Here is a 25199-nt window from a genome sequence, read left to right on the forward strand (position 1 = left end):
TCAAATACTCATGTTTCATTAGTCTTGTCTTAGCATTTCATCTCTACTGGAGAGGGATGTTGGGTTGTTGAAGACTCACTGAAAGGATATCAACCCCATTTGCATACCACTGGGCCACTGACAATTTGTTGAAGCTGCAACAGATGTAGGCTACTGCCTTTTTTTTTTCTTTTTTTTTTACATTACATCCTCTCTGGCACTTATGGTATGCATGTTTCCAGTATAAAAGATCCACAATTGTAGAGCTCCTTTTTGTACTTCAAACTAAAAGACAAAGAAGGAAAATCTCAACTGATTACATTGCAGACAGCCCCAAAGAAATCCTCACCACCAACATGATAAACTTTCCCTCGAAACATTAATTGTTAAGTGTATTTCTTTTACTCTGTGGAGATCTCCCTCAACGGAGTGGGGGAGAAAGCAAGTGGGACAGATCTGCCCAGTCCCTGAGCAGTGCGCGTTTCTTATGGCAATCCTCTAATGTTTTAAATGATAAAAGGGTAAAATATTTAAATAATTACTTATCCTATCAAAGGTTTAGTTTCAGGTTTTCATAATAGCATACAGTAGATCATAAACACTGGACTCTGGAGTCTGCAATATAAACACAAACTTTCTCCTCCTGAACTCTGCCGAGGATTCTCTGTGTGAAAGAGATATGAGAATGCATGATGAGAGATATGAAACCTATTACTGATGCAGCGCAATGACGCACTGATGAATATCTAGCCCTGATTTATCTTACCCGTATCCATCTATAATTTAGTTCCTCAATATCGGACTTAATTGTTTTTTGGCTGACACAACTCCATCTCGGATGGACTTCATGTCAGACTTTGGAATATTTAGCTTCAGCCACACAATATTAGATGTCAAATGAGAACAGCATGTGGCAGCCCTCTTTGGCTGGACATCGCAAAAATATGAACACAATATTAATAACTATACAATAAATAAAGCTGCTATAAAGTTTGAGATTTTTATATTTATTGTTTTTATTCATTTGTTTAGTTTGTGTATCTCTGTGAATGGGTGGCCCACCACTTTGGTTCACACACAGAAAATCTTCAATGGATTGACACAAAATTTAATTCTGAAAGGATGAATCAGATTTAAACATGTTCAGTTTGTACAGTGAACAGAGGGGAAACACTTTACCGATGTTAGATATCAGGCATAATGTGATAATTAAATCATGAGGCACACAAAAAATGATCACAGCAAAATTGTGCTGACAGTTTCATACATCTGTTTTAATTAATGTTGAAATATATTTTTACATTATGTGCATCATTTCATAAGCTGCCACTGACCAGAACAGTACACACAGAGTTGGCCACACACAATTGCTTCATGGACTGTTAAGCAAAGTTTCACATGAGTCTTTTTGTTTTGCGTCAAACCCTAAAACAGCAGAGTTTCTCACCCTTGTTGGGAAACTTATGGTTAAATAAGCAGTTAGGAACATTGGGGGGATTTCTGTGAATAACAATTTGTTGGATAAATTGTTGATTAAAACTAGATCATCGTTGTTGTGGAGCTACGATCAATACAGACCTTTCTGTCCCCACTTAAAAATATAATACACAAGAAGGCGATTTGACCTAATTGCTGCTATCAAGAATCGGCATGTCTTCTAAGGCTGAGAAACCCTGAGTTTCTATTCACATCAATTACTCTTCGCAAACATGTAATTTCACAGTTTTACTGTACATACATAATATGGAATAATATCTATACTACAACATTAACATAAACCACATCAGAAAAATAAAACTGTTTTAAAATTTGACATGTTCTTACACAGAAACACAGCCCTCTGCTTACATTTGTGGCTTTGAATACAGTAAACAGCAAAAATACAACAGTATGACTTTTGGATGTGTTATTTTACACATGCAAACTTGTTTGAACTCTCAAAGCTTTCATATTAAATGGATGCCACTGTTTTTTTGTTTTTGTTTGTTTGTTTGTTTTTTTAATTCACAGGGCACAGGAACAGGAATGCATTTTGACACTCTGAGTAAAGTCTACACATGTATTTATAAACAAACTCCTCTCTTTCCATTTCCTGTACAACATTCATGCAGAGTATTTTCTGCTGTTTGTTTTGCATCACAGATAAAATCTCAGTTGCAGGCAACTGCTTGCATGAGTGATATATTAACCATAGTGATATTGTGTACTGCACTATACAGTATGTCCTGCATAGTCTCCTTTATATTATGTAAAACTGTGTGTGTGGAGTTTTTCAGTATTTGCTTTTCAGAAGAAAAAGAAAATTATTAGAATTAAAAAGTCATTTTTTAAATTATTTTAAACAGTCAGAAGAAAATTAGGGGCAAAACTGAAAAGTTGTCAATTCACAAATTAACTGCATTAGTGTACAGAGACTAGAGCAGAAAGGAGGTGGCCTGGAAGAACATATTGTTCATCAAGTCAATGAATGCTGTGGTAGCAAATGACTCTACCGTCATGTTTACTGCCTGGCACTTTATGTTCCAGAAACACATGCTGCTAAATCCCTAATGAGTGAAGCAAGAATGAATTAGGTTGGACTCTAAAGACATCTTTTGTTACTGAGAAACCATCCAGTCTGTTTCTCTTCCTACCTGCTGGGTGCAATTGTTTATATAAATGTCAATTCAAAAGGAGGAAGATCACAGGATTATCAGATGTGAATATGTTCAACTGAACAGAACTACAAGGATTTGTTGGCTCGGGTACATAAGTACAAAAGAGTGGTTGGGGATGGTTTGCAAAATTTTCATTAATGGAAACCATCAATGAAAATTCATAGGTGTTCATCACAAAAAATGAAGCTTTGTAAATCAGTGACACTGGGCCTTGCATGCTAATGGATGATGGGATACAGCATTTTTATTTTGTTATTGGCAGAAAAAGAGCAGACATTGTGTTATAAATTATTAATAATAATCAATGGTCAACTGGAGGTGATGAGAAGGCAATACTGTTCAAAGTTATGTACTGTATGTTCTTGTGCCAATGTCCAATTTGTGTGTATCAGTTGCACAAACATAAAATGATAAAGTTATTATAATTCTTTGTCACAGATACTGACTTATTGTGGGGCCCCACTGGACGGTATCACCTCTCCAGAGACCAGCTCATGCTGAGCTCCGTCAGGTACCATCCTCACACTCACACTGTCGGTGGTGCTTGGGTTCACACGGAACTTTCTATTAACCGGGCGTACAGCCCTGAGAAATTGCCTCTTGAAGGTCTCACTGAGGATAATGTAAAGGAATGGGTTGATGCAACTGTTAGCGTAGCCCATGCTAATGGCTATGTTGTACGCATAGGAGAAAGCCACGCTTGGCTTCTGCACCCCCAGGTGAACCAGCTGGAGGATGTAGTAAGGAGCCCAGCAAATGAAGAAAGCCAGGCAAATGGCCACCGCCATCCTGGTCACCTTCCTGGTGCGCACCCTCAGACTCCGCGGAGGCAGTGGAGCCACACTGGTGGACATGTGCTGGAGGATCTTGAAGAACACCAGGCAGATGATAAACAAAGGAATAGCAAAGGCCAAGAAGAACTGGTAAAGTGTAAACCAGTATGTGTCAGTGATTGGATTAGGCAGGAGGAGCGCACAGGCCACCATGCCATCTGAAAGAGGCATCAGGCCTGCGTACATCCACACGGGGATGATGGTGAGTAAGGACAGAACCCACACCAGGCCAATGACCAGGACTGCCACACAGGGTGTGCGTATGTAGTTGAAGCGGATGGGATGGACTGTAGCCAAGTAACGGTCAAGAGTCATTGCAGTTAAGATGTAAGTGCTGACAATCTGGCTATTGGAGTCGAGCGCAGTGATCACTGTACACATTGTGGCTCCAAAGTGCCAGGTACCATTGCCAAGCAACTGGTGGATGAGGAATGGCATCCCGAGGAGAAACAGGAGATCAACAATTGACACATTTAAGATAAAGATGTCCGGAACAGTTTGTTTTGCACGGCACTTGGTCTTCTTCATTATGGTGTACATGACAATACAGTTCCCAATAATACCCAGAAAACAGATGATGCCAAAGATGACAGGGAGGATGGCACTGCAATGAAGGGTCCCATCTACAGCTAGAGACAAGGAGAGGAAGCAGCAGTTGAATGTCAGGCACAAATGTTTCAAAATATTATACAATAGCACACTGAATCGCACATTACATGTACTGATGTTCTGCATCTGCAAGAACCATGCATGCAAGAGCGGATAAGAACTGTCAGTGGATGATTATGTGTGAAGGGTAATTATCAGACACTGCAACCAGGTGTGTAATAATTGTTTCCCTGATGCCTATAGAATAACTAATTTCAGCTATAGAAATGACTGATTTCTGCACATGTATTTATAAACAAACTCCTCTCTTTCCATTTCCTTGTTCAACATTCATGCAAAGTATAAAATTTCAGTTGCAGACAACTGCTTGGATGAGTGATATTGTGTAGCTACTGCACTATATGTCCTGGATATCCCCGTTATTGGTGATTGGTTGTTATTGGTATTGAATTTTATAAACAGAAGACAGTCATTTTTTAAATTATGTTTTGGCTCCTTAGGCATTTAAAATGATATAATACTAGTGCAAAATGCACTAGTATTATATCATTTTAAATTATGTATTGCAATTAATTTAAGTAGCACAGTATTTAACCTATGTCTAGGTTAAATACTTGTAGCGTATGAAAAAAGAAAAGAAGGTTCCACCGCACTCAATGGGGTACATTCAATAAATTTATTTGTTAAATGAAGCCCACGGGGTGCCCACGGGGCGAAACGCGTTGCTGCGGTTTTAACAAATAAATTTATTGAATGTACCCCATTGAGTGCGGTGGAACCTTCTTTTCTTTTTTCATGGTTTTTGTTCCTGACACCACCTGCACCATTGTGGAGTTTTATCTGAGTTGTGCAGGGGCAATCTCTTCTCTAACTTGTAGCGTATATTCTATTGTTTTAGACATTGTAGGATACATTTTATCATATACTTCCCCCTTGTATCCTATTTATCTCCCTTGCACATTCCCCTTTGGAGCATCCTGGCAGAAGAATTTCCTTCGGGATGAATAAAGTTCTATCTATCTATCTATCTATCTATCTATCTATCTATCTATCTATCTATCTATCTATCTATCTATCTATCTATCTATCTATCTATCTATCTATCTATCTATCTATCTCACTCAAACTGTTTTTAATCAATATGATAAGGGTGGTCAGCTCTTGTGTTTTTCATCATGTCCGACTATTAGGGGAATTGACTGCAGCATGAATATTTGATGTAAACAACAAAAGCTTCGTTTAAAAAAATGCAAATACGAGAGAAAAGAAAAGAAACACATCCACACGATTTTGTTATATTAACATGTTACAGTAACATGTGTCCAATTGGGTCATATTACTTGCTCTGGTTGCTCAACTTACCGCGTGTTGTCGAAATGTTGTTGTCTCCTGGAGAATAATAAGAGAGGTTATAAAAATCCATCGGTAAAAATCCAGTAGGGTTACTTCCAGTTTGAGAAGTGTCACCAAATGTCCGCTTTCCAGGTAAAAAAAAAAAAAAAAAAAAAAAAGCACCGAAAGCAAATTAGTTAAGAGTGGTCCCACATAGCTTTAAGTCTTCTACTTCAGTATGAGCATTTAGTTTGACCAACTGGGCAACACTATCGCACTCTGAGCCTGCGGATTTCTCAGTGAGAAGCTGAGGAGCGTGTGAGAGCATCCTCACCCTACTCCGGCTCGTCCTCTGTGGAGCTGCGACTGTGCAGCTGTCAGTCAAGCTGATGGAAATAACAGCACATAAAATCAGGTGAGCTGTAAATGTTCAATTTTGTAGGCTGTTCGCCTGCTGCACAAAAGCTTCTTTCGATCCAAATACCCACTTGTATTGTGTCAGCTCACTACAGCGCAAGGCTCAGAGATTGGAAATCATCTTTCAGCGATAGAAATATAATAGGTAAAAAATAAAATAAAATAAAAAAAGTAGATATGATTTTCTTCCTCTCTCCAAGCACATGTATGGGGTACAGAGCTGCCAGTGTGCGGGTTTGTGTGGTTTCATGCGGAGAAACAGGTGTCACCCTATAGGCAAAACAAACACAACAACCTCTAAACTCGAGTCCCAAATTACTAGCAGTTTGGCTGGCACCGTCTCCAAACTGCTCCAGTCAGAGCAGTTTTCACAATAAACCACTAGATGGCCTCATTTAGAGTCCTACGTCTCTTTTATGAAAATTGGATGAGTGCTGTTTTTATACTCAATCAGGAACTGGTTAGCCACTCAGAGGAATTAAAGTCAGTTCTGAGGTCAATCAAAACAACAGGGAGTTCGATGGCTGAAGATGGAGGAAACGCTGTTTCATGTTTTGCATTCTCTCATCTGCTAGGGGGGCATTAGGCCTACTGAAATATTACATCATGTGCAGTTGGATGAGAATCAACTTAATAATGATAACAATAATAACTGTAAAAGTGGGTGTCGGGTGAGATAGTAGGTGGCTTGCCATCAGACTCAACAGGAGAAAGTGAGTGCACAAAACTTTCTTTTTAAATGAATTAAATACACATGGTAAACTAAGGTTCTCTGTCAGATCTGCTAATTTACTATCGGCTATCACCCAGATTACCAGTTTGCTCACTTGCCGAATGAATTTATATGGTGCGTAACCTGCCATTGCTCAGGATGCAAATTTAAGTCCTTAATACGTCAATTTGGACAGGTCACACTGTGTGTGCATGGAATTTCAATTATGGATAATTTATGATGGCAATCATGTAGATAATCTATTTTCCAAATCTTACTGGAAAGAAATTCACACACTGTGAGAAGGTTGAGTCAGTATCCTGCAGGATAATTGTCCTCATGCTTTCAAGTGACTTTGGTCTTACTGGTATGACCACAGGGGTTCAATCATTCAGGGTGGTGCATGGTGCTGGTGGCCACAATGATGTGATGAGTGCTGCATGTAGATGGTTCTGGTTCAGTAAACAAACATTTGTCCAATGGTTGAAGTGCCACTGTTGCCAGGCCCCAATTAACTTACTGTCAACATTCAGGTGCAGTAGCCTAGATTATTTAGACACATCATTAAATACGTTAATTTGGATTATGTCTGTGTATACCAGGCAATGATAACAGACATGCCCCCCTAATTTTTCCATCTATTTGCTCCAAAAAGCAGAAAAGCCTGAGGCTTATGATCATGTTGTCCCTTTCCATGGGAAAACATCTACCACGGTTTCTGACACCAACCTGTGTGGGTTAATTTGTGTGTTGTTTTAATCTTGCTATGTGAAGCTATTTGGCAACATGTTTGTAGAAAAGGTGGCTTTTAAATTAAGTTAAGTTTAGGTGTGAAGAACATACATTACGGGGAACAATAGCAGAGCTGATATAATATCAGAAACACCACAGGCTCGCACAGATTTTCAAGCAGCATGGTCCTTTAAGCCTGACGGATGCCTCTGAGTCACCGGAGCTGGATATAACCTTATGCTGAAGGGCTTTGGGTCACAAAGGATCAGAGACATGCCATGAATTAATCTATATATGAGTGTGTGTGTCTGTGAATGTATTGGCACATGGGTGGCAGGCTTGTTGCTCTGCTGAAGGGGGGCGTGTCGTGAGGAGGCTCCGAGGGCCGGGCCATACGAACTCGGAGGGCAGGGATGTGTGTGTGGGTGCTTTTTTCAAATTTTTCTCATCGTCTTTCAGATCGTAGACCATAGCTTTAACTAACAACAAAACATAATATGATGTGGGAGGCTACATTCTGTCCCCTTTTAACATGCTTGAATCTGCGAAAGTTGATGACATGATTTCAGATACAAATGTAAGATATACCCACATGCAGGGCTTAATTTGTGCCGGATCCTGCCGGAACAAGATCCGGCACCTCGCCGAGTGGATCCGGGACCTCCTCTGTAAAATACGTGCAGTGGCGGCCTTAGACATCTGGGGGCCCGTTTCAATATTTCATATGAGGCCCTGCCCTGTTAAACATAAAATTATTTGCCAGCTATGTTCCCATGTGTCGCTGATGCTTTAAACCCTGAAAGGACGCAGTAAACGCACTATCCATGCATCCCAGGTACGCACAACACATTAAGTGTTAAAATCACTATCAGGGCAAGAAACCAGGACTTCGCAGAAAAAACGAGGACTGAAGTTGGTTTTCATCAAAAAGCAAAATCATTATGTACATTTTCAGACAAACTACAGGCTTTAACAATATTCTGAATTTAAATTGGCAACAAAAGTAATGAGAGCAAAGTGCTCCGCGTTATTTCAGCACCACGGACAAGGAAAGGACGAGACATGCGGACAGACAGACGTCTACAGGTGCTGATCCTGTCGGTGCTGCGGTGCTGGAGCAGCAGACAGACAGACAGCTGTCTCCTCCATTATTACAATCTGTAAATAAGCTGCCAATAATATCACATTTTAGTTGTGCTCTCGCTGTGTTTTATTTCTCTGTTAAAGGGATAGTTCACCCTAGAATGATATTTCGCTCATTATCTACTCACCCTCATGTTGACTAAGGGCTGGAAGAAGTTTCAGATTCCTCCGTGGCTTCTCTGAGTTACAGGGGGTCTCGGCATAGCAGTGCATGTCCATATAACGGTTGCAAAGGGACACCGGAGCTCTTCGTAAAAAAACACACACAAAAAAACATCCAAATACCTCCATGATGCTCGTATGTAATGTCCGTCTTGTGCTGAAGCCCCAAATTGCGTAATTGCCCCGAAAAAAATTAAATAAGTCTATATTTTAAGCTTGTTTGTAGCGGAAGCTTCTCGAAGCTCCTCTTCCTGGTCCGCCCAAATCTCGCGTGATTCGCAGTAACCGCACTGACGCATGCTGACGCATGCTGACGCCGGCGCAAATCACGCGAGATTTGGACGGACCAGGAAGAGGAGCTTCGAGAAGCTTCCGCTACAAACAAGCTTAAAATATAGACTTATTTAATTTTTTTCGGGGCAATTACGCAATTTGGGGCTTCAGCACAAGACGGACATTACATACGAGCATCATGGAGGTATTTGGATGTTTTTTTGTGTGTGTTTTTTTACGAAGAGCTCCGGTGTCCCTTTGCAACCGTTATATGGACATGCACTGCTATGCCGAGACCCCCTGTAACTCAGAGAAGCCACGGAGGAATCTGAAACTTCTTCCAGCCCTTAGTCAACATGAGGGTGAGTAGATAATGAGCGAAATATCATTCTAGGGTGAACTATCCCTTTAAGTTAGGACGTACTCATAGATCGCCTTGGAGGCATTTTAACCCGAGGAAAAAAAGAAAAGAGGAGGAAAGTGATTGACAGACGTCAATCATCAGGTTACGCAACTGGGCGCACGTCAGGAGGAAAGCAGGAAAAACAAACACTAAGAGAAAAGGAATAATACTGGGAGAAGGAAAACAAGGGTCTATTGATAGTTTGCGGGCCGTTTTCAAAGGTAAGCTACGTTGTTATTGATATTTCCTGCCGTATTATTAATTAGGAGCGATTAGTGTGCAAAGAGAGAGGCCACTTTGGCATTTCTTATTACAAGTGTAACAAGGACCTGTAAGTATATACACTATGTATTTACAATGTAAGTACATGTTATTACATACGGTTACATAGGTAATAATTAATTAGGTAGATACACAGGAACAAGGACCCCTTAAAATAAAGTGTTACCTTGCATTTTTATAATCTTTGTTCACGTCTTTATTCTATATAAGCAACAGTTTATTGCATTTTTATAATCTTTGTTCAATGTAGGTCAGAAGGAGGGTCTATTGCCTTTTGTCTTTATATAAGCACAGTATTGCCTTTTTAGTCTATTGTCTTTTTGTTTTATTCAATAGTTCACACTGAAGATTAAATGCATTTTAACAAAAACATGGTTGCTCATTTCAACTTCTTCAAAAAATAAGTTATTTTTCCTTAAATAGCCTAATAGCCGGTATTCAGTTATCTATACGAACAATTAAAAGCCGGCCGGGTCAAAACAAACAAACAAACAAACAAAACTCTTCCAACTTTGTGGACTGTCTGTGAAGACTGACGGGAGTGAAGCCGACCTCATCCTCTGCCTGCCGGTGGGACAAATTGCACTGTCGGATCTGGGTCTCCGTGTCCGGAACCGTCTGCCGGAACCCGTTCGGGATGACTTGAATGGTGCTGAAGCGCTATGGCGCAACGGACACAGAGACCCAGGTTGGACAGCGCAGCCAGGGGAACAGCATGAGGAAGATGATGAACTCAGATAAAAGCCATAGCGACGTGAGCTCTTATACCTCTGAATTTCACCGCATCGGGGTCATTTTTCAGGTGTGTTAAAAGTCATTTAAGCGCCGTTACGCACGCCGCACGTCTCGCCTCCTGTGCGCTCCTCCCCTCTGCCCCCCCCCCCCGGAACAGCACCCTCTCAGTGTTCCGGGACCTACACATGGACAAATTAAGCACTGCCCACATGCAATTTTGGTTTCTTTTAAACAGACCAACAGAGTGCCAACAAAATCACAGTACAGAAATCCCTGTTCTCTTTCACATATTCTAGGGCTCCACTCCTAAAATGATTTTCTCAACTGAGACAAAGATGTTGCCAGTGCGTCTGTGTGTTTTTTGTGTATTGATATGCTGGTGCTGTGGCCATGTATCCTTTAACTTGGTTAGACAAGCTTCAAAGTTGAGAGAAGGTTAGGCGTAAAATTATGAATTAAGTTAAATTACTGTCTGACGAAAGTCTCAGTCTCTCCAGGTGAAGCATATTTGCCATTTCTCTCAACCACAGATCGTATGGGTGCGATGTCCGACCACCATTAATCCAGCATTATCTCTAAATTGTTTTTACTCCAACAGGCATATCATACTCACGTATTGATTAAATTTTTATTTCTGCCTCACTGATGGCTAAAATCCATAGTGCAGTGATTTTACCCACCTCCCTTTCAGTTCATAATATTGTGCTTATCAAGATAACCCTTAAAAATACCCCCAAGCATACGGTGGCGTTTCAACTCATCTTTGCTTTGTAATGTAAACTTTTGTATTTAAAAAATGTATAAATATAAATGAAAAAAACTCCTGAACCTGTGGATTTTTTGGGGTGCTTTTATGGAATTTATACGTAACATTACAATATCATTCTCAGCCTAAAATAAAACTAGGTTAGAATCAGTTAGAGACCAAACTATTTAATTTAGAAAATATCCATCAAGTTTCTCCTTCTGGTGATATTGAAGTGAGCCTTGACGCCACACACTGAGCTAAACTCACTGCTGAGGCAAAGGGCAATTTTTTTATGTTGAGAGAAGAAAACTACTACTTATGGCCCAAAAATACCTGGTGGAGAGATCTCCAGGCTGACACCAAAAAGATGGGATACAACTGATCGCAGATCGAAAAGAAAGCCAGTGACCGAGTGCTCTGGAGGTCCCTTGTCGATGGCCTATACCCCAGCAAGGGGTGTCAGGCGTAAGTAAGTAAGTAAACAAGCTAGGGCATCAGGGCCAGATTTGTTCTCTTATCCCGGTGGTTAACTCCTATAGGTGTTGATATTCACCCCACTATCTCTACCAAAACATTCAACAGATATTTAAACTTGTTGAGGAAGATATGGAAAGATAGACAAAATTTCAAGGTCAGCAAAAATATCCATAATTAAAATGGATGTTTATCCCAAGAATACTTTTTTTTCTCCAAATGATTCCTCTCCTGCCTCCCAAAAACTACTGGGACAACCTGAATAGCATTAATTCAGATTTTATTGGTAAACGACCACGTCTTAAGTTGACTACATTATAAAGGAGCAAAAAGGATGGTGGTCTTAAAGCTGGAGTTTGTAGAATCTGAAAAATGCATGAGACTGGAATGGAAACAACTGCGCTCCCCCTCCCCTCCCTTCCATACTCTTGGTCTTAATACGCCAAATATCTGTTTGGCTTCGCTTGATCCATCACCGGTCTCTTGGAGACCAATTGAATAAAACCTGGCCCATCCAGATGGGCTACAGGCCCTTATTTTTTCTGCTCTTCCCCCCAAGAGTGCCAAAAGCCAACTTGGTCCAATTATCCTTCTTACTGTCAACATGGTGAGCAGTAGAGAAACAATGTATGATTTCTCTAAAATGGCACATTCACAGCTCCTCCTCACCACGGGAGGAGCCCATCAGCGTCACTCTGATCAGAAATCAATGTGTTTCATAGTTACTGCGGTACGTATTGGCCTGATTTTTAAACAAACAAAATACCTGTACCTGATGTGATAGTGTCGTGATGTCTTATCCCTTTGGGTCATCTCCCCATTGCCCTGCTGTCTGTAAAAGATTATGCTTTTAGGTGCCAGCTGCTGCAGCTCATGGCAAGTCCAAACAAAACCTTTTCTAAAGTCCCTTTTGCACTGGTCAAAAAAACACTGCCAATAAGAAGATTTACACACACCCATCCATAATTCACAGATGGATACAACACTTGAGACTCTCCTCATTTTGAGTAAAATGTCTCAACTATTGGATGAACTGCTTTCATACATGATTCAGACATTCACGTCCCCCTTGTGGTGAGATAGTGATCACTGTGGCGATCCCTTACTTTTTTTTTTTTATCACCATCAGCAAGGCCTATAATAATTTGTTCAGAACTGTGGTTTGCAAACAAATACATACTGACATCCACAGTAGCCTCAGCTGTGGTTTGTGGTGCTATCTGCATATATGTGAGCTTTCTAACACACTAAATTATTAAAGTAAGATGTGCCCAAGTTACAGCCCCACAGGAACAGCTACAGACACACTGGTCATGATGAACTAACAACCGTCATCTATAATTTTGGATCATAAACTGTGATATTGCACCTTCTTGTGATAATCAGTTCACATGTCAGTTACTTGAAATCATAAAGTATCCTATTGTAAAGTTCAATTGGCCATAGACCAAATCACTTTGTGGTTCAAGATGGGGAACTGCAATAAATCCTTGAATCTGTGGGTGTCCAAATAACTTGAGATTGACACATATTTTGGTAACATGAAAGACACCTATTGTAACTTATCAGTAAATTGTTATCAGTCAACAGTAAACTTGTGGTTTTTTATTATACAACACATGTCTGTCACTCCACCATCCCATCAAATTTTCCTCGGGGCATTTTGGCAGTCTGTCACAGGAATTGAGCACATATATTATGCAGCAGTTCATATCAGGCTGCACTTATCAAAGTCCACATTTCAAGGTTACGTGCGATATTAAAGGTTGAGAGGGCGGTCCCACTCTGAATGCCTTTGAATTCTTTATAACCAAATTAAGCAGACACAGGGATTGTACGAAATAACAAAGGCCAATTTAAGCCCCACTTTTTAATGTGTTAAATTTGACAATCATCATAGGCTACTGTGAACCTTCATCAAGTTCTTCTTTTTCAAGATGTTGTGGAAAAAAAGGGTATCCAAAGATATTACATGGAGATCTGACCTTGTGTGGTGTTGTGATTCTTCCAAAGACAGTCCTTCAACCAGTTATCCAAATATCAAGTTTTGTGTCGTCAAAGGAAGCTATTATGATTTGATATAATTACACAGTGTAAGGAGTGTTTATGTTTGCAGTGTTTACAGAATTGGCACTGCCCTGAAAGTAGCCTACATTCACGCAGTTGTCATTTATTTGTGTCTCTTGTTTCGAGCATTAAGAGGCTGCAGCTACAGTAGGCTAGCCTAATTCCCACAACATCACAGTCATTGACAAAATGTTTGTCTGGGAACTTCAGTGGATGAGGCCCCCCAGTGCATAAAAATACCCACTGACTCCTTAAAGTTGTTTGTTTGTTTCTTGTTTGTTCAAGTATAATTCTGTGATACAGCCATACTGTTGTCACATTTGTCAAATCATGCATATCTATATCCATGATAAATGCCCTATCAGGCCAGTTGCATTCACTGACCATACCGCCTCCAATCCCACTCTGTTCCAGAGCTCAGGAATAAACGGACGTAGTCTCTCACGCCGTCGCTAAAGCTGCTTTTCCATCACGACCCAAAGATGACCCGCTATACCGAGGGGCTGCAAATCCAGTGATTGGTGCGGTGGTGTAGCACTATAAAAAAAAAAAGAAGAAGAAAAAAAAAGATAACCTTCAACCACACAACGATAATTTCCAGTTGTCCGACAGCACGTGAAGGCAGCAGCAGCCAGATCACGCGTTGTTTGCCTCACAGCGCACTGCAAATATGGCGGATGATGGAGAGTCGCTGGAGTCCTGGCTTAGTAAGTACAAATTGAAACCCCCTTTTTACGCCGTTTATTTAATATGTGGGTGCGCAGTCGTGTGCAGGGTGACCACAGGTGTCCACAGCATCGGTCGGACTCACTTGACATCGCTGTAAATGAAAGAAGTCACGCTAATTCGTCTGTGTTGTCAGAGAGCGGCTAACAGCTGAATTGATGGATGTCGCTAGCCAAAATAAACTTTGACATTTTTGCATACTTGTTGCTAGTTCTTACATCAGGTATATTGACGTGTTTTTCTTTTAACGTGTAGTTACGATATTTGTGATGGATCTTAATACGTTTGAGCATTTACTCCCAGGACTTTGCCTGGAGGCGTTAACTTAACCAGTTTCAAACAGGACGTGTGACAGCAACAAGAAACTGGATCAGAGAAGCGCCGCGGGGCGAGGAAGGAGAGAGAGACCGTGAAATATGCTGGAGACGTTGGCTAACATCTACAGAGGAGGATGGTGTTGTTGTTATTATCAGTCGATCTCTGCAGGGACTGAGTTTGATACTGGAGGGTTACACCTTGGTCACTCTTGGATCACAAAGCTGCAGCCCTCACTAGCTTGCATTGAGAAAGACGGATAACATGTTAAACGTCAAAGTTATCTGAGAGCTCAAGTCTCTAAAATTGTAGAACAATAGTATATACCAAAAATAATACATTTATATTGCTTAAAATATTGCAAAAGAGTGTTACACTTTATGCCTTTTGGAGATTATTTGTTCTTTCACTTTGGCCAGCGGTGGCCAAAGTTTTGCATGCTACTGTGTGTTGGCAAAATTGGATATGTGCTTTCAGAGCTGCATGTTCATGGGAATCTGGACCTTTTCCTTTTCAGACAAAGCCACCAGCCCATCCAACAGACAGGAGGACTGGGAGTATATAATGGGATTCTGTGACCAAATCAATAAGGAGCTAGAAGGGTATGTTAATTCAATAAACCTGCTCTTCCGTAACGTTGAATCACACTTGCCCATCTGTGCTCACACTGTGTAAAACAAAAGGAGCTTATTATAAAGCCCATTATAATGCACAGTTTGAATTGCTGTTGTTATTGAGTTACGTAGTGTTGGATGGTTTGTCTTTGTCATATTTTTCAGCCCTCAAATATCTGTTAGACTTTTGGCTCACAAGATTCAGTCCCCTCAGGAATGGGAGGCAATACAAGCATTAACGGTACGTAGGATAATACATTTTACCGTGTTTTTCATTCTTGTCTCCCTCAGGAATATCTTACAGCATTTAAAGGTTTGTTTTCCCTTTTTTCAGGTTCTTGAGGCTTGTATGAAGAACTGCGGGAGAAGGTTTCACAATGAAGTTGGGAAATTTAGGTTTTTAAATGAATTAATTAAAGTGGTTTCACCCAAGGTAAGCAACATACATTTTCAAACCCCTTCTGATGGAAATTCATTTACTTGAATTGATGTTGGTGTCATTATTAAGGATGCATCCTTTTATCTTTCAGTACCTAGGAGACAAAGTATCAGAGAAAGTGAAGATGAAAGTGATTCAGATGCTGTACAGTTGGACTGTGTCTCTACCAGATGAAGCAAAGATCTGTGAAGCATATCAGATGCTGAAGTCTCAGGGTAAGACACTGGCCACTTAAAACTATTGATAAAATCTAATAGCACATAAATGCATAACAGTTACACCAAGAAAGACTGTGAATAGAACTGTTCACTCTTTAAAGATAATTTTGTCATATTGAAGCCCTGAAACTGTCATTTCCAGACTACAGCGGCTGCTTGTTATCATTTTTATTTTAGGTATTGTTTCAGTTGACCCAGAAATCCCCCTTGATGCCACATTATTACCATCACCCTCTCCAAGAGCCAAGAATCCCGTGTTTGATGATGAGAAGAAGAGTAAGGTAGGAATAATTATTTTGGGAGCTTAGTGTGTAAGCACTGCGACTCACTGACTGCAGACATCTGTCCCTCCCAGCCTCTCTCTGGTTTCATCACCTTTGCAGATACATATCTTCAATTAACAGCAAAGATAATACTCAACATTAAAGATAGTATACTGCAAATATAACACAGTACTTTCCATCACAGTGTGTGTGTTGTGTGTGTGTGTTCTGTACAATAGCATTTCATTCACTGTGGTTAAAATGTGAGTGAAAGCATTCAGCCAACATATTCAGACCGACTGCTAAAGGAATATTTTTGGTTTCTTGCAGAGAGTTGATTGAGTAAATTGATGCTACTCTCATATGTGCTTGAAATAAGAAGCTGCAGACTGGATATAACAGCACATTAAGAACCAAACTTGTTGTTTCTGAGGTTCAAGTTTTGTATGGATTAAACAAACAAAATAATATCTTAGTACTTTGGGCAGAATCAGGATAAATGCCTCCGCCTGTGGCCACTTTTATTGCTAAGTTTTGCTTTTCTTACTCTGAAAGAATGCAAATATTTTTTTGGCCCAAGATGTTAAAGGGACAACGAGGAGTTTCTATTCGGTTATAAAAAAAGTCTCACGTTAATGTGGATGAATCTCCGCTACCCACACTTGTTAATGGGCCTATTTTCGATAAATATATCGTTCTGTCTCTATCGTTATTTTGTTATTATTAGTGGTGGCGGAGATGCTGGTCGAGCCGAGTCATGAGAATAACGCAGCAGAATCGCCGTTTATGGTCAGAACTACAACGGTAACTGAACCTCTTTGAACCTCTGACTTTAATTATTGATGAATGAAAACATGAGTCTGTCTTGCGCCGGTCAAAGAATTTTACGGTGCGCGCGGAGGCTCATAAATGTAGTGTGAAAATGCTTCACTTTTCCAAAACTCCTCGTTGTCCCTTTAAACCATTATAACATTGTGGACCCCAAAAATATTAAAGGAGGACTACCACCAAAAGTAGATTCTTGGCTTTTTACTAGGTCTCAGGCAGCACAGAGAGAGAGAGAGATCTCAGGACAGTTGATCTTCTTCATATAGACTTCCTGCAAGGTAACCCTCACCTGGAGCTTCCAGGTTCAAATTGGGGCAGACAAATCTGATTTTTTTTTTTTGCAAATCTGATCAGAATCTGATTTTACTGGCTGAAAGTCCATATTACATACAGTACTGTATATACACACACATTGCAAGTGATCAGATCCAATTGTCAGGATACTACATTCCTCCCTCCTCACGTCTGCAGACAACACTTGAAAGACAAAATAAGACAACATGAAACATTAGATTAGATTAGAATAGAGACATTAGGCATGATTTTCTTAAAGGGGACCTATTATGCTAATTTCAGGGGCTTTTAGATATTGGACCCCAGTGGGGCACTATTGGAAGTTTCCACCAATACAAGCTGCATACAAGCTGTACTGTGTAGTGTGTACTCCTTTCTGGCTCTTTCCTGCTTCGCTCTGAAACGCTCAGATTCAGCACTCCACCCAGCGCTATGTAGATTTGTCAATTACAACTTGTAACAACTGAATTTTTATTCTCTGCAGAGCTGGTTAGAACAGCACTGACTGTTTTAATGGATGCATTTCATCTGTAAAATAAATTCCTGAAAAGAAACAGCACAAGATAAGATACTGTCTCTCATAGAAATGGTTTGAGGTTTTTTCAGCATTTAATGGGAATTTTGGTTTTAAACAGTTGAAGAGTTAAATTGTTTTTCTTTCCCTCTTTTCCCTTTATCACTCTCGCATCACTGTCTAGACTTTGTTTGATGTCATCCCACAGAAAAGGGTCCCTTAATGTGTGTTTACAACACTGAAACTGGTCTTGTTTCTTTTTTCACTCCATTGCCTCAATGGTTACAGCACACGAAAACAGGTCATGACTGCATGTTTACTTTGTGTTGACTGCGGTTGATCTATGGCTGGAGCTTGTTTTTTCAGAGTCTGGGACCTGGCATGGCTTTGCTGCTTATGTCTGCGTGATCTGTGGGAAATGGGCTTGATTATTTACTCGCTCTCGTTCTCTTGTCCCTGCAGAGATTATCCGAGCTGCTGAAGAGCAAAAAGCCTGAAGATCTACAAGAGGCAAATCAACTTATCAAGAACATGGTCAAAGAGGTGTGTTGGTGTCAAAATGAACTTTTACTGTTTTTACACTGTTTCTGCTGAGTCAAATAAGTTCAATCGACAAATGTGACTCAACTTTCTTTTCTTTCCTCAGGACGAAGTGAGAACACAGAAAGTGATAAAGCAAAAAAACACGTTGGAGGCAGTGAACAACAGTGTCAAACTCCTTAATGAGATGCTGGCTCACTTCATCCCAGAAGAATCTACTGACGGAGACAAGGAGCTCATTAGGGTTTGTTCACCATCCTCAAATCACATTTTGAACAAAATGTACTCAAATCCTAGAGTATTTGTTAAAACTCTTCTTAATCACTATTTCAAAGCCTTACTCAAACAGCCTCCTGGCTGTTCATACTGCTGTGTCGTTTAACCATGTGTGGAGTAATGTACTCACATACCCACTCATGTAATTTATTTAGAAAATAACATAGGTTTAATCCTCCAAAATCATACTTCATATTCTATTATTAAGTGACATTTATTAGAGTTGCAAAAGACACCTTTTCCCGGTATTAATGCTGGCAGCACTGTCATAGAGGAAAATAGTGTGTTTTAACAAATGACAGAGATGTTTATTTCTGGCTGGTATCAGCAGCATTGGCAGCATGACCACCCCTATCAGCCTGGCAACTGATTGTTTTGCACCGGGCAGGTTTTGTGAGTTAATGTGGTTGAACGGACCAAAGGGACACTGGGGGAAAAAAAGCTGGTAGACCATTCATTAAGTGTTTACCTGCCCTGGCGGTCTCCTTTCTCTCTCATACAAGAGCATATCCGTGTCCAGGGCTGAATTTCTGTTCCTCTCTGACCGATCCTTTCATCTTTGGTGTAAAACAAGAACCAAACCTGTTTCTGACACTCTCCCTATTGCTTTCTTTGCCTCTTCTGTCACTGTTGCAGGAAAGAGTTTTCATAGTTGCCCTGGTTGTCCTGCTGTCCACCGTTTATGTAATCTAAGGAAAGCTGCTGATAGCAACAGGGATAAACAAAAGTACTCTTTCAAAAGTGGAAAATTGCTCTTTCTGTTTTGTTTGTGTAATTATTTTCCCTTAATTTCCCTGCAAAACTTCATGATCAGAGACAGACATAATTGCACAGTGACAGTGAGGCTTGTGGAGAACCAATCTGAATGCAGATTGTGTCACTATAGCCATTACTGTGTGCAATCAACATTTAATTTTTGAGTTAAAGCAAAAAAAGAAAAACTTGTTGATTGCCACTTTAAGTATGAGAGACACTTTGCTTTCTATGTGCCATGTCTGATGTTCAAGATGTGGTTATACAGGATGTCATTCAAAATGTGTGTGTGCTGTTTTTTGTTTTGTTTTGCATTTTCTCTCCAGGAGTTGTACGATGATTGTGACAAGCTTAGACAAAAAGTGTTTCAGCTTGCTACCGAGACTGAGGACAATGACAGCAGCTTGGGTGAGAAATCCTCTAATTTGATGCTATTGACTGTGATGACATGCTCCTTTTAGCCTAAATATAAAAAGGTTGAGTCGTGATTCACAGAGGCCTTGTGCTGACGTAATGGACTTGGAAAACATCCAGCTCTCAGACCTCCTAAATTTAGAAAACATTTTTGTTCATCTTCTTGTTGTTTCAGAATTTCTTTTTCACTCAGAGCTAACCTTTTAAAATGTATTTTCCAGGAGACATTCTGCAGGCCAGTGATGACCTTTCCCAAGTTATTAATTCCTATAAGAAGATTGTGGAAGGACAGACCATCAATGGAGAGACTGAAGAAGCACAACAAACTCACACATCGGTCAAACAAGGTAAATTTGAACTGTTAAAGCGAAATGTGACATCTGCAATTCCCCTCAAAGTCATGGTTTATTTGCGCTCACATTTTAAATGCATCACAAACAAGGAGTATACAAAGAGCACTATAATCAGAACACAGTTTTATTGCCGTGCAAGTTTTTCAACATACAGGGAATTTGCTGTGATGTCTGATGCAAGAACAGTCAACATACTGAAAAGGAAAATATGAAGGTAGAAGAAGGAGGCACTGCAAATACTTAAAAAGAACAAAAAATACAATTGAACAGTAAAATAGAGTAAGATAATAACAGGAAAAGAAAATATAAATGGGACAGAAACAGAGTGTCCTTGAAGTCTGTGGGCAAAAAGAGGTCAGGGAAGTTTCTCTGCCCCAAAGCACTAAATCAACTAATAAAGTAAACTTACTATTACTATAGTTACTCACCATTGTAAGATATCACATGCCAAAACAAGCATTTGCTTTAACTGCTGTGAGATATTGCTCTCATAGTGGGGCATCACAGTGCAAAATTAAAGTTAAAATGCAATACAACAATAAATTCTTCCCTGTATCTTTGTGTGTTTGTCATAATAACCAGTTTCATTGCAGCTCTGACTGTGATGTTTTCAATTTGATTGAATTAGATTTGTTGGAAGACAACAGGAAAATTGCACTAACAAGGTTTCATAGGAAGGTTCCCTGCAAGAAACTGCACAAATGAAACTGCCATAATTCTCAATGACAGCAGACATTTTTGTACACAAGTCCCACAAATAAATCCTTGTGATTAAGCCTTGCCAGATGGATAGCATTTACATCAGTATTTGGGAATTGTTTGGGTGATCTGACCTTTTAAAACTTCAGTGTAGTATGTTGAAAATGAATACATTTAAAGTTGTTTTTTTCTCTCCATCTCACAGGTACCGGCCGCACAAATCAGTCAGAGATTTTGATAGACCTGGTTGGTCTGAACGTCCAGACCCCGTCACCCCCGGAGCAGCAGCAGCCCCCGACATCGTCTCTGTCTTTTCCTGCTGATCTCCTGTGCGGGTCTGCAGCCTCCGATCCTCAACTCTCAAGCATCAGTGCTCCATCTGCAGCCCTCTCTCTGCTAGATGAAGAGCTGCTGTCCTTAGGTAACATGCGGGATGAATCACACTTTTCTGATAAAGCCGTTGACTGATGTTTGTGAACATCTTGTTAAGGTCTAGACATGGCATGCTTTAATGTATTTGTGTTCATTCACAGGCCTCAGTGAACCTGTTCCTGCTGTAAGTAAATCAGATGCATCAACACCCACAGACTGGAGCAGTCCTTTGACATTACAGATTACACATATACTACATACAGATATAATACATTTCATTTACTTATATTTAAGTCAAGTATTAACTTATTTTTTCATTTCCCGTGTTTTCTCAGGACTCCAGTCAGGGTTTGCAACTTTTTGGCGCCACTTCACCCTCGGGTTCTACGTTTTCTACTCCTTCACTTTTTCAAGATGCCCTGTCTGCAACAGTTGCCCCAGTTAGCACTACCAAACCTCCTACAACTGCCTCTGCCTTAGGTTTCCCTGACCCTGTCTTGTTCACAACTCCTGTTTTTACACAATCTGTCCCCACCACCTCAGTCACTTTCCCACAGTCCCTCAGCTCAGTATTAACCACGGTGGCCCCGACTCTTCCTCAGTCATTCAGCATGGCCTTGCCTCCTCCCTCAGCTGCCCATGTCGCTCCACAACAAGTCTTCACTTCATCTGAAGCTTCCCACTTTCCTTCAACATCTCTGAATGACCTCTGCAATCTGCAAGACCTTGCCTTGCTGGATCTGGACAGTCCTAAAAAGTAAGTAGTACAACTGCAGAGGGAATGTAGATGAGCATCAGTCTGCCCATGTGTCATATATAATATCTTGTATGAATCTTTTTTTTAATTTATTTTTTAATCTTGGTAGATGATGTACTGTACACCCTCCGTTCAGTGTTTTACACTGTGCACAGATTGACATGAGTGGGTGTGTATAAAGTCTGTAGTTTAAAGGCACCATACCCCATGGACATGCTGATCAGTGCTTTCACTATTCTGCCATTTCAAATTTCAAGTTATCAGCCACTAGCTTGTGTCCAGTAACCAGACTCGTGCTGAGAGAATTGCTGCCACTTTTTGCCACAGCGTGTGGCTTAGAATTTGTTTTGTTTTAGTACATCAAGTGACTGTGCATTTCATTTCTGCCCCCTTCTCTAATCTGAGCCAGTCTGTATTAATTTCTGTCATTCAACATGTTAACATTGAGGAATCTATAATGTTCAAATAAAATGTATTCATTCACACAAAACATCTGATCTGATGGAATTTGGCAGCCTCCTGGTCAAGAGTGAGGATCTATGCCCTCCTGCTACACTTTCTTCCATTCTTGGTGTCTCCTCCACCTCGTCCACCTCACTGCTTGTCGGAGGGATGCAAGGTGGTTCCACTGGCTCACCAGCCCAGAGGCAGGCAGATGACAGCCCTTTGTTACGCTCTCTGTCCCCCATCCTACCTCTGAGCCAGACCAGTGCAGGCATCGGGCAGGAAGTGTCCCTGACCAATGTCTTTGTCCCGCTGGATGCGATCAAGCCAAGTAAGTCCCAGGAAATAGGCTTTATGCTTGTGTGTCTGTGTGTGTGTCACATTGAGCCAGATTTCATTCGATGCTTAACATTTCTGTCTGACCAACAGTCCACAATGACTTTTCTGTTGATACTGAACAATTGTTCTATGTAGTAGTTCAGGTGAACAGCCCAGTAGTTCAGTTCAATTTTATATGACAGTTGGGCTTTTAATAGCTGGACACAGTACAATTTACTGGGATGATCTGCAGACTGGAGGGGACTCTTTTTTTTTTTTAGACTATTCAGTGGTTGAAAATCAAAAAGAGAGACATTACTGCCACTTGGTGGCAGGCTATAGTGATTTAATTAAACTGGAGAAAGGGTGATATTTTGTTATTTTCCCAGTTATGCCAATCAGAGTAATCTGAAATTAATTATCACAGCATGCGCCAGAGAAAAAACTTTCATCAAAACATGCCATATTACAGATTTCATCATGGGCACGTTAGGGTTCTACATTTGTTAAAAAAAAGAAAAAAGAAAAAAACAAGCTGACTCAATTCTCTGATGTGACTAGTGTCTGATAATTTCCCCTTTTTCTTTTTTGTGTCCTGTATTTTAGGCAAAGTGTGTCCTGTTACAGCATATGACAAAAACGGTGTCCGTGTCCTGCTGCATTTTGCCACTGAGTGTCCACCAGACCGGCCTGATGTCCTGGTGATAGTGGCGTCCATGCTCAACACAGCCCCGCAACCTGTCAGGAGCATTGTTCTGCAAGCGGCCGTACCCAAGGTAAAACTCACTGTGCATGCAATTATCACTGTTACTGCACCATGTGTATTTAGTAAATTATTCTCTAATTATGAAGTTGAACTTGTGAGTTTAAATAGTTACTTGAAAATAAAATTCACATGACTAGCGTTCTCTGTGTGATACGGATGTCTGTTCTGCTCATTTTCCAGACGATGAAAGTGAGACTGCAGCCGCCCTCAGGGACAGAACTGGCTCCTTTTAATCCAATCCTTCCCCCTGCTGCCATCACTCAGGTCATGTTGCTTGCCAATCCTCTTAAGGTAGATCTCAGCCTGGAGCTTTTTTTGATCTTCATATATTTATTTAACCATAAAGTAATGTATTCATCGAAAGAACATTAGTGTTTTTATCCATGTTGCATATCATACAGTACAGCATTTCAATTTGGTTTACTTTGAGGATATAATGACCAGTAACCTTGTTAATGATTGAGTTGTGGTGTATTGCCTCAAGCTAAGCTGTGTGCATGTGTGTGCTTTGCAGGAAAAGGTACGGATGAGATATAAACTGACATTCACACTGGGAGAGCAGCCCCTCACAGAGGTGGGGGAAGTGAATGAGTTCCCGGCTGCTGACAGATGGGGTGCTCTATAGCCCTGCCTACTTGTTTGGGATGGACAGACACTACAAGACTTCCTTCATAATTTAGTTTGTGAGTGCAGCTCAGAAGTCACAGGAAAGGGCAGTATTCAAAGGTTTTCCGGGGAAATTTGAAGAATATGAAATAAACTTTAATTGAGTTTGAAGTTGGAGTTTTTCTGCTCAAGAGTTTCCCACTGAAGTAGCCAAAGTTCTGTAGCGTACACCCAACTGAAACTGTACTATAATGCCAGAGGAAATCAGTGTGACGCAATAACAAGCTGTGTGAACTGGCTGAATGTGGATGATGACTATGTGGGCAAGTATTGCTAAGTTAATATTACATTGTTACTGTTACTATAAGCTGTTGCTCTCATTTTAATATCAATGTTTACTCCTGTCCCACAGTTATATCAGAACTGATTGGAGAATACTTGCACTTTGAAATACCAGACAGTCTTAAGGTGAAGCAAAAATCCTAAAGGAGATTTTGAAGCCAGTGTCACATGATCACAACCTTTTACTGCTGACAATGTGGGATAACAATGGTTTATGTCATAGACATTGGAGTAAAGCAGACAAGAGCCCCTCTTTGGCTTATTAAAAGTCACTCAGAGATTGGCTCATTACAAATAAGTTACTCTCAAGTTTCTGCTTCCAATGTGGCCCATGGTTACTACTGATTACCTTGACTTGTTCTCTGAGTTTTCACAGCTCAGACTTTTATTATGGTTTTTAGTCTTTCAGTATTTATTGTTTCAAATGTATTATTTATTTTGGTCTGGAGAGGAAGGTATTATATCTGTTAACCTTGCCATGCAATTGATAACTGTATTCCTTCTGCATACTCTTCTTACGATGGGAGATTTTGAGTAATTCAGTTTAAAAAGGCACAAATGTTTTCAAATATCCACACGGATATTTTATATGTTACATTATGTAAAAATGGAGTGAACTCTGGATAGTGTTTTATTTATAAAACTGTAATATCTGCTAGACACAACAGCAGCTTTGAACCAGAAATCCCAGCCCCCTTTTCTTGGCAGATACAGCATGCGCTAGTTGGGTCAAGGATGAACTCTATGCATTAAGTAGATGTGCTGAAGGAAGGACTGGCTAGCTGATAAT

The 25199-nt window shown here is 40.3% G+C and overlaps 2 protein-coding genes across 3 annotated transcripts; one reads left to right on the plus strand and one right to left on the minus strand.

Annotated features, from left to right (window-relative positions):
- Positions 1-3082: 3082 nt before the first annotated feature.
- On the minus strand, positions 3083-12097 carry mchr1a (melanin-concentrating hormone receptor 1a). The gene is made up of 4 exons (XM_085789003.1): positions 12089-12097; positions 10072-10194; positions 4186-4204; positions 3083-4098 (listed from the first exon to the last, which is right to left on the minus strand). Exons 1-4 carry the CDS (start codon positions 12095-12097, stop codon positions 3083-3085), a joined length of 1167 nt encoding a protein of 388 aa, XP_085645129.1.
- A 2051-nt stretch (positions 12098-14148) lies between these two features.
- gga3a (golgi associated, gamma adaptin ear containing, ARF binding protein 3a) lies at positions 14149-24367 on the plus strand. Of its 2 annotated transcripts, none has more exons than XM_085774467.1 (17): positions 14149-14265; positions 15117-15201; positions 15379-15454; positions 15548-15646; positions 15744-15867; positions 16048-16151; positions 18232-18312; positions 18416-18553; positions 19665-19746; positions 19974-20099; positions 21010-21225; positions 21338-21360; positions 21512-21933; positions 22449-22708; positions 23302-23471; positions 23642-23752; positions 23976-24367. In XM_085774467.1, the coding sequence occupies exons 1-17, from the start codon at positions 14229-14231 to the stop codon at positions 24084-24086; spliced, it is 2265 nt and encodes a 754-aa protein (XP_085630593.1). In that variant the 5' UTR covers positions 14149-14228; the 3' UTR covers positions 24087-24367. The 2 variants fall into 2 exon arrangements, with proteins under 2 accessions (XP_085630593.1, XP_085630604.1); XM_085774478.1 differs by having other exon boundaries at positions 21512-21931; positions 22420-22708.
- Positions 24368-25199: the final 832 nt, after the last annotated feature.

Source organism: Trachurus japonicus, chromosome 1, assembly GCF_045865225.1.
Source record: "Trachurus japonicus isolate A0001 chromosome 1, Traja_1.0".
Lineage (NCBI taxonomy): Eukaryota > Metazoa > Chordata > Actinopteri > Carangiformes > Carangidae > Trachurus > Trachurus japonicus.

Excerpts from the sequence above, each read along its gene's own strand:
- gga3a (XM_085774478.1), top strand. The coding sequence starts at position 14,229 with ATGGCGGATGATGGAGAGTCGCTGGAGTCCTGGCTTA. Across the intron at positions 15,647-15,743 it reads TTAAAGTGGTTTCACCCAAG|TACCTAGGAGACAAAGTATC; the intron begins GTAAGCAACATA and ends TTTATCTTTCAG. Across the intron at positions 21,932-22,419 it reads TGGATCTGGACAGTCCTAAA|AAAACATCTGATCTGATGGA; the intron begins AAGTAAGTAGTA and ends ATTCATTCACAC.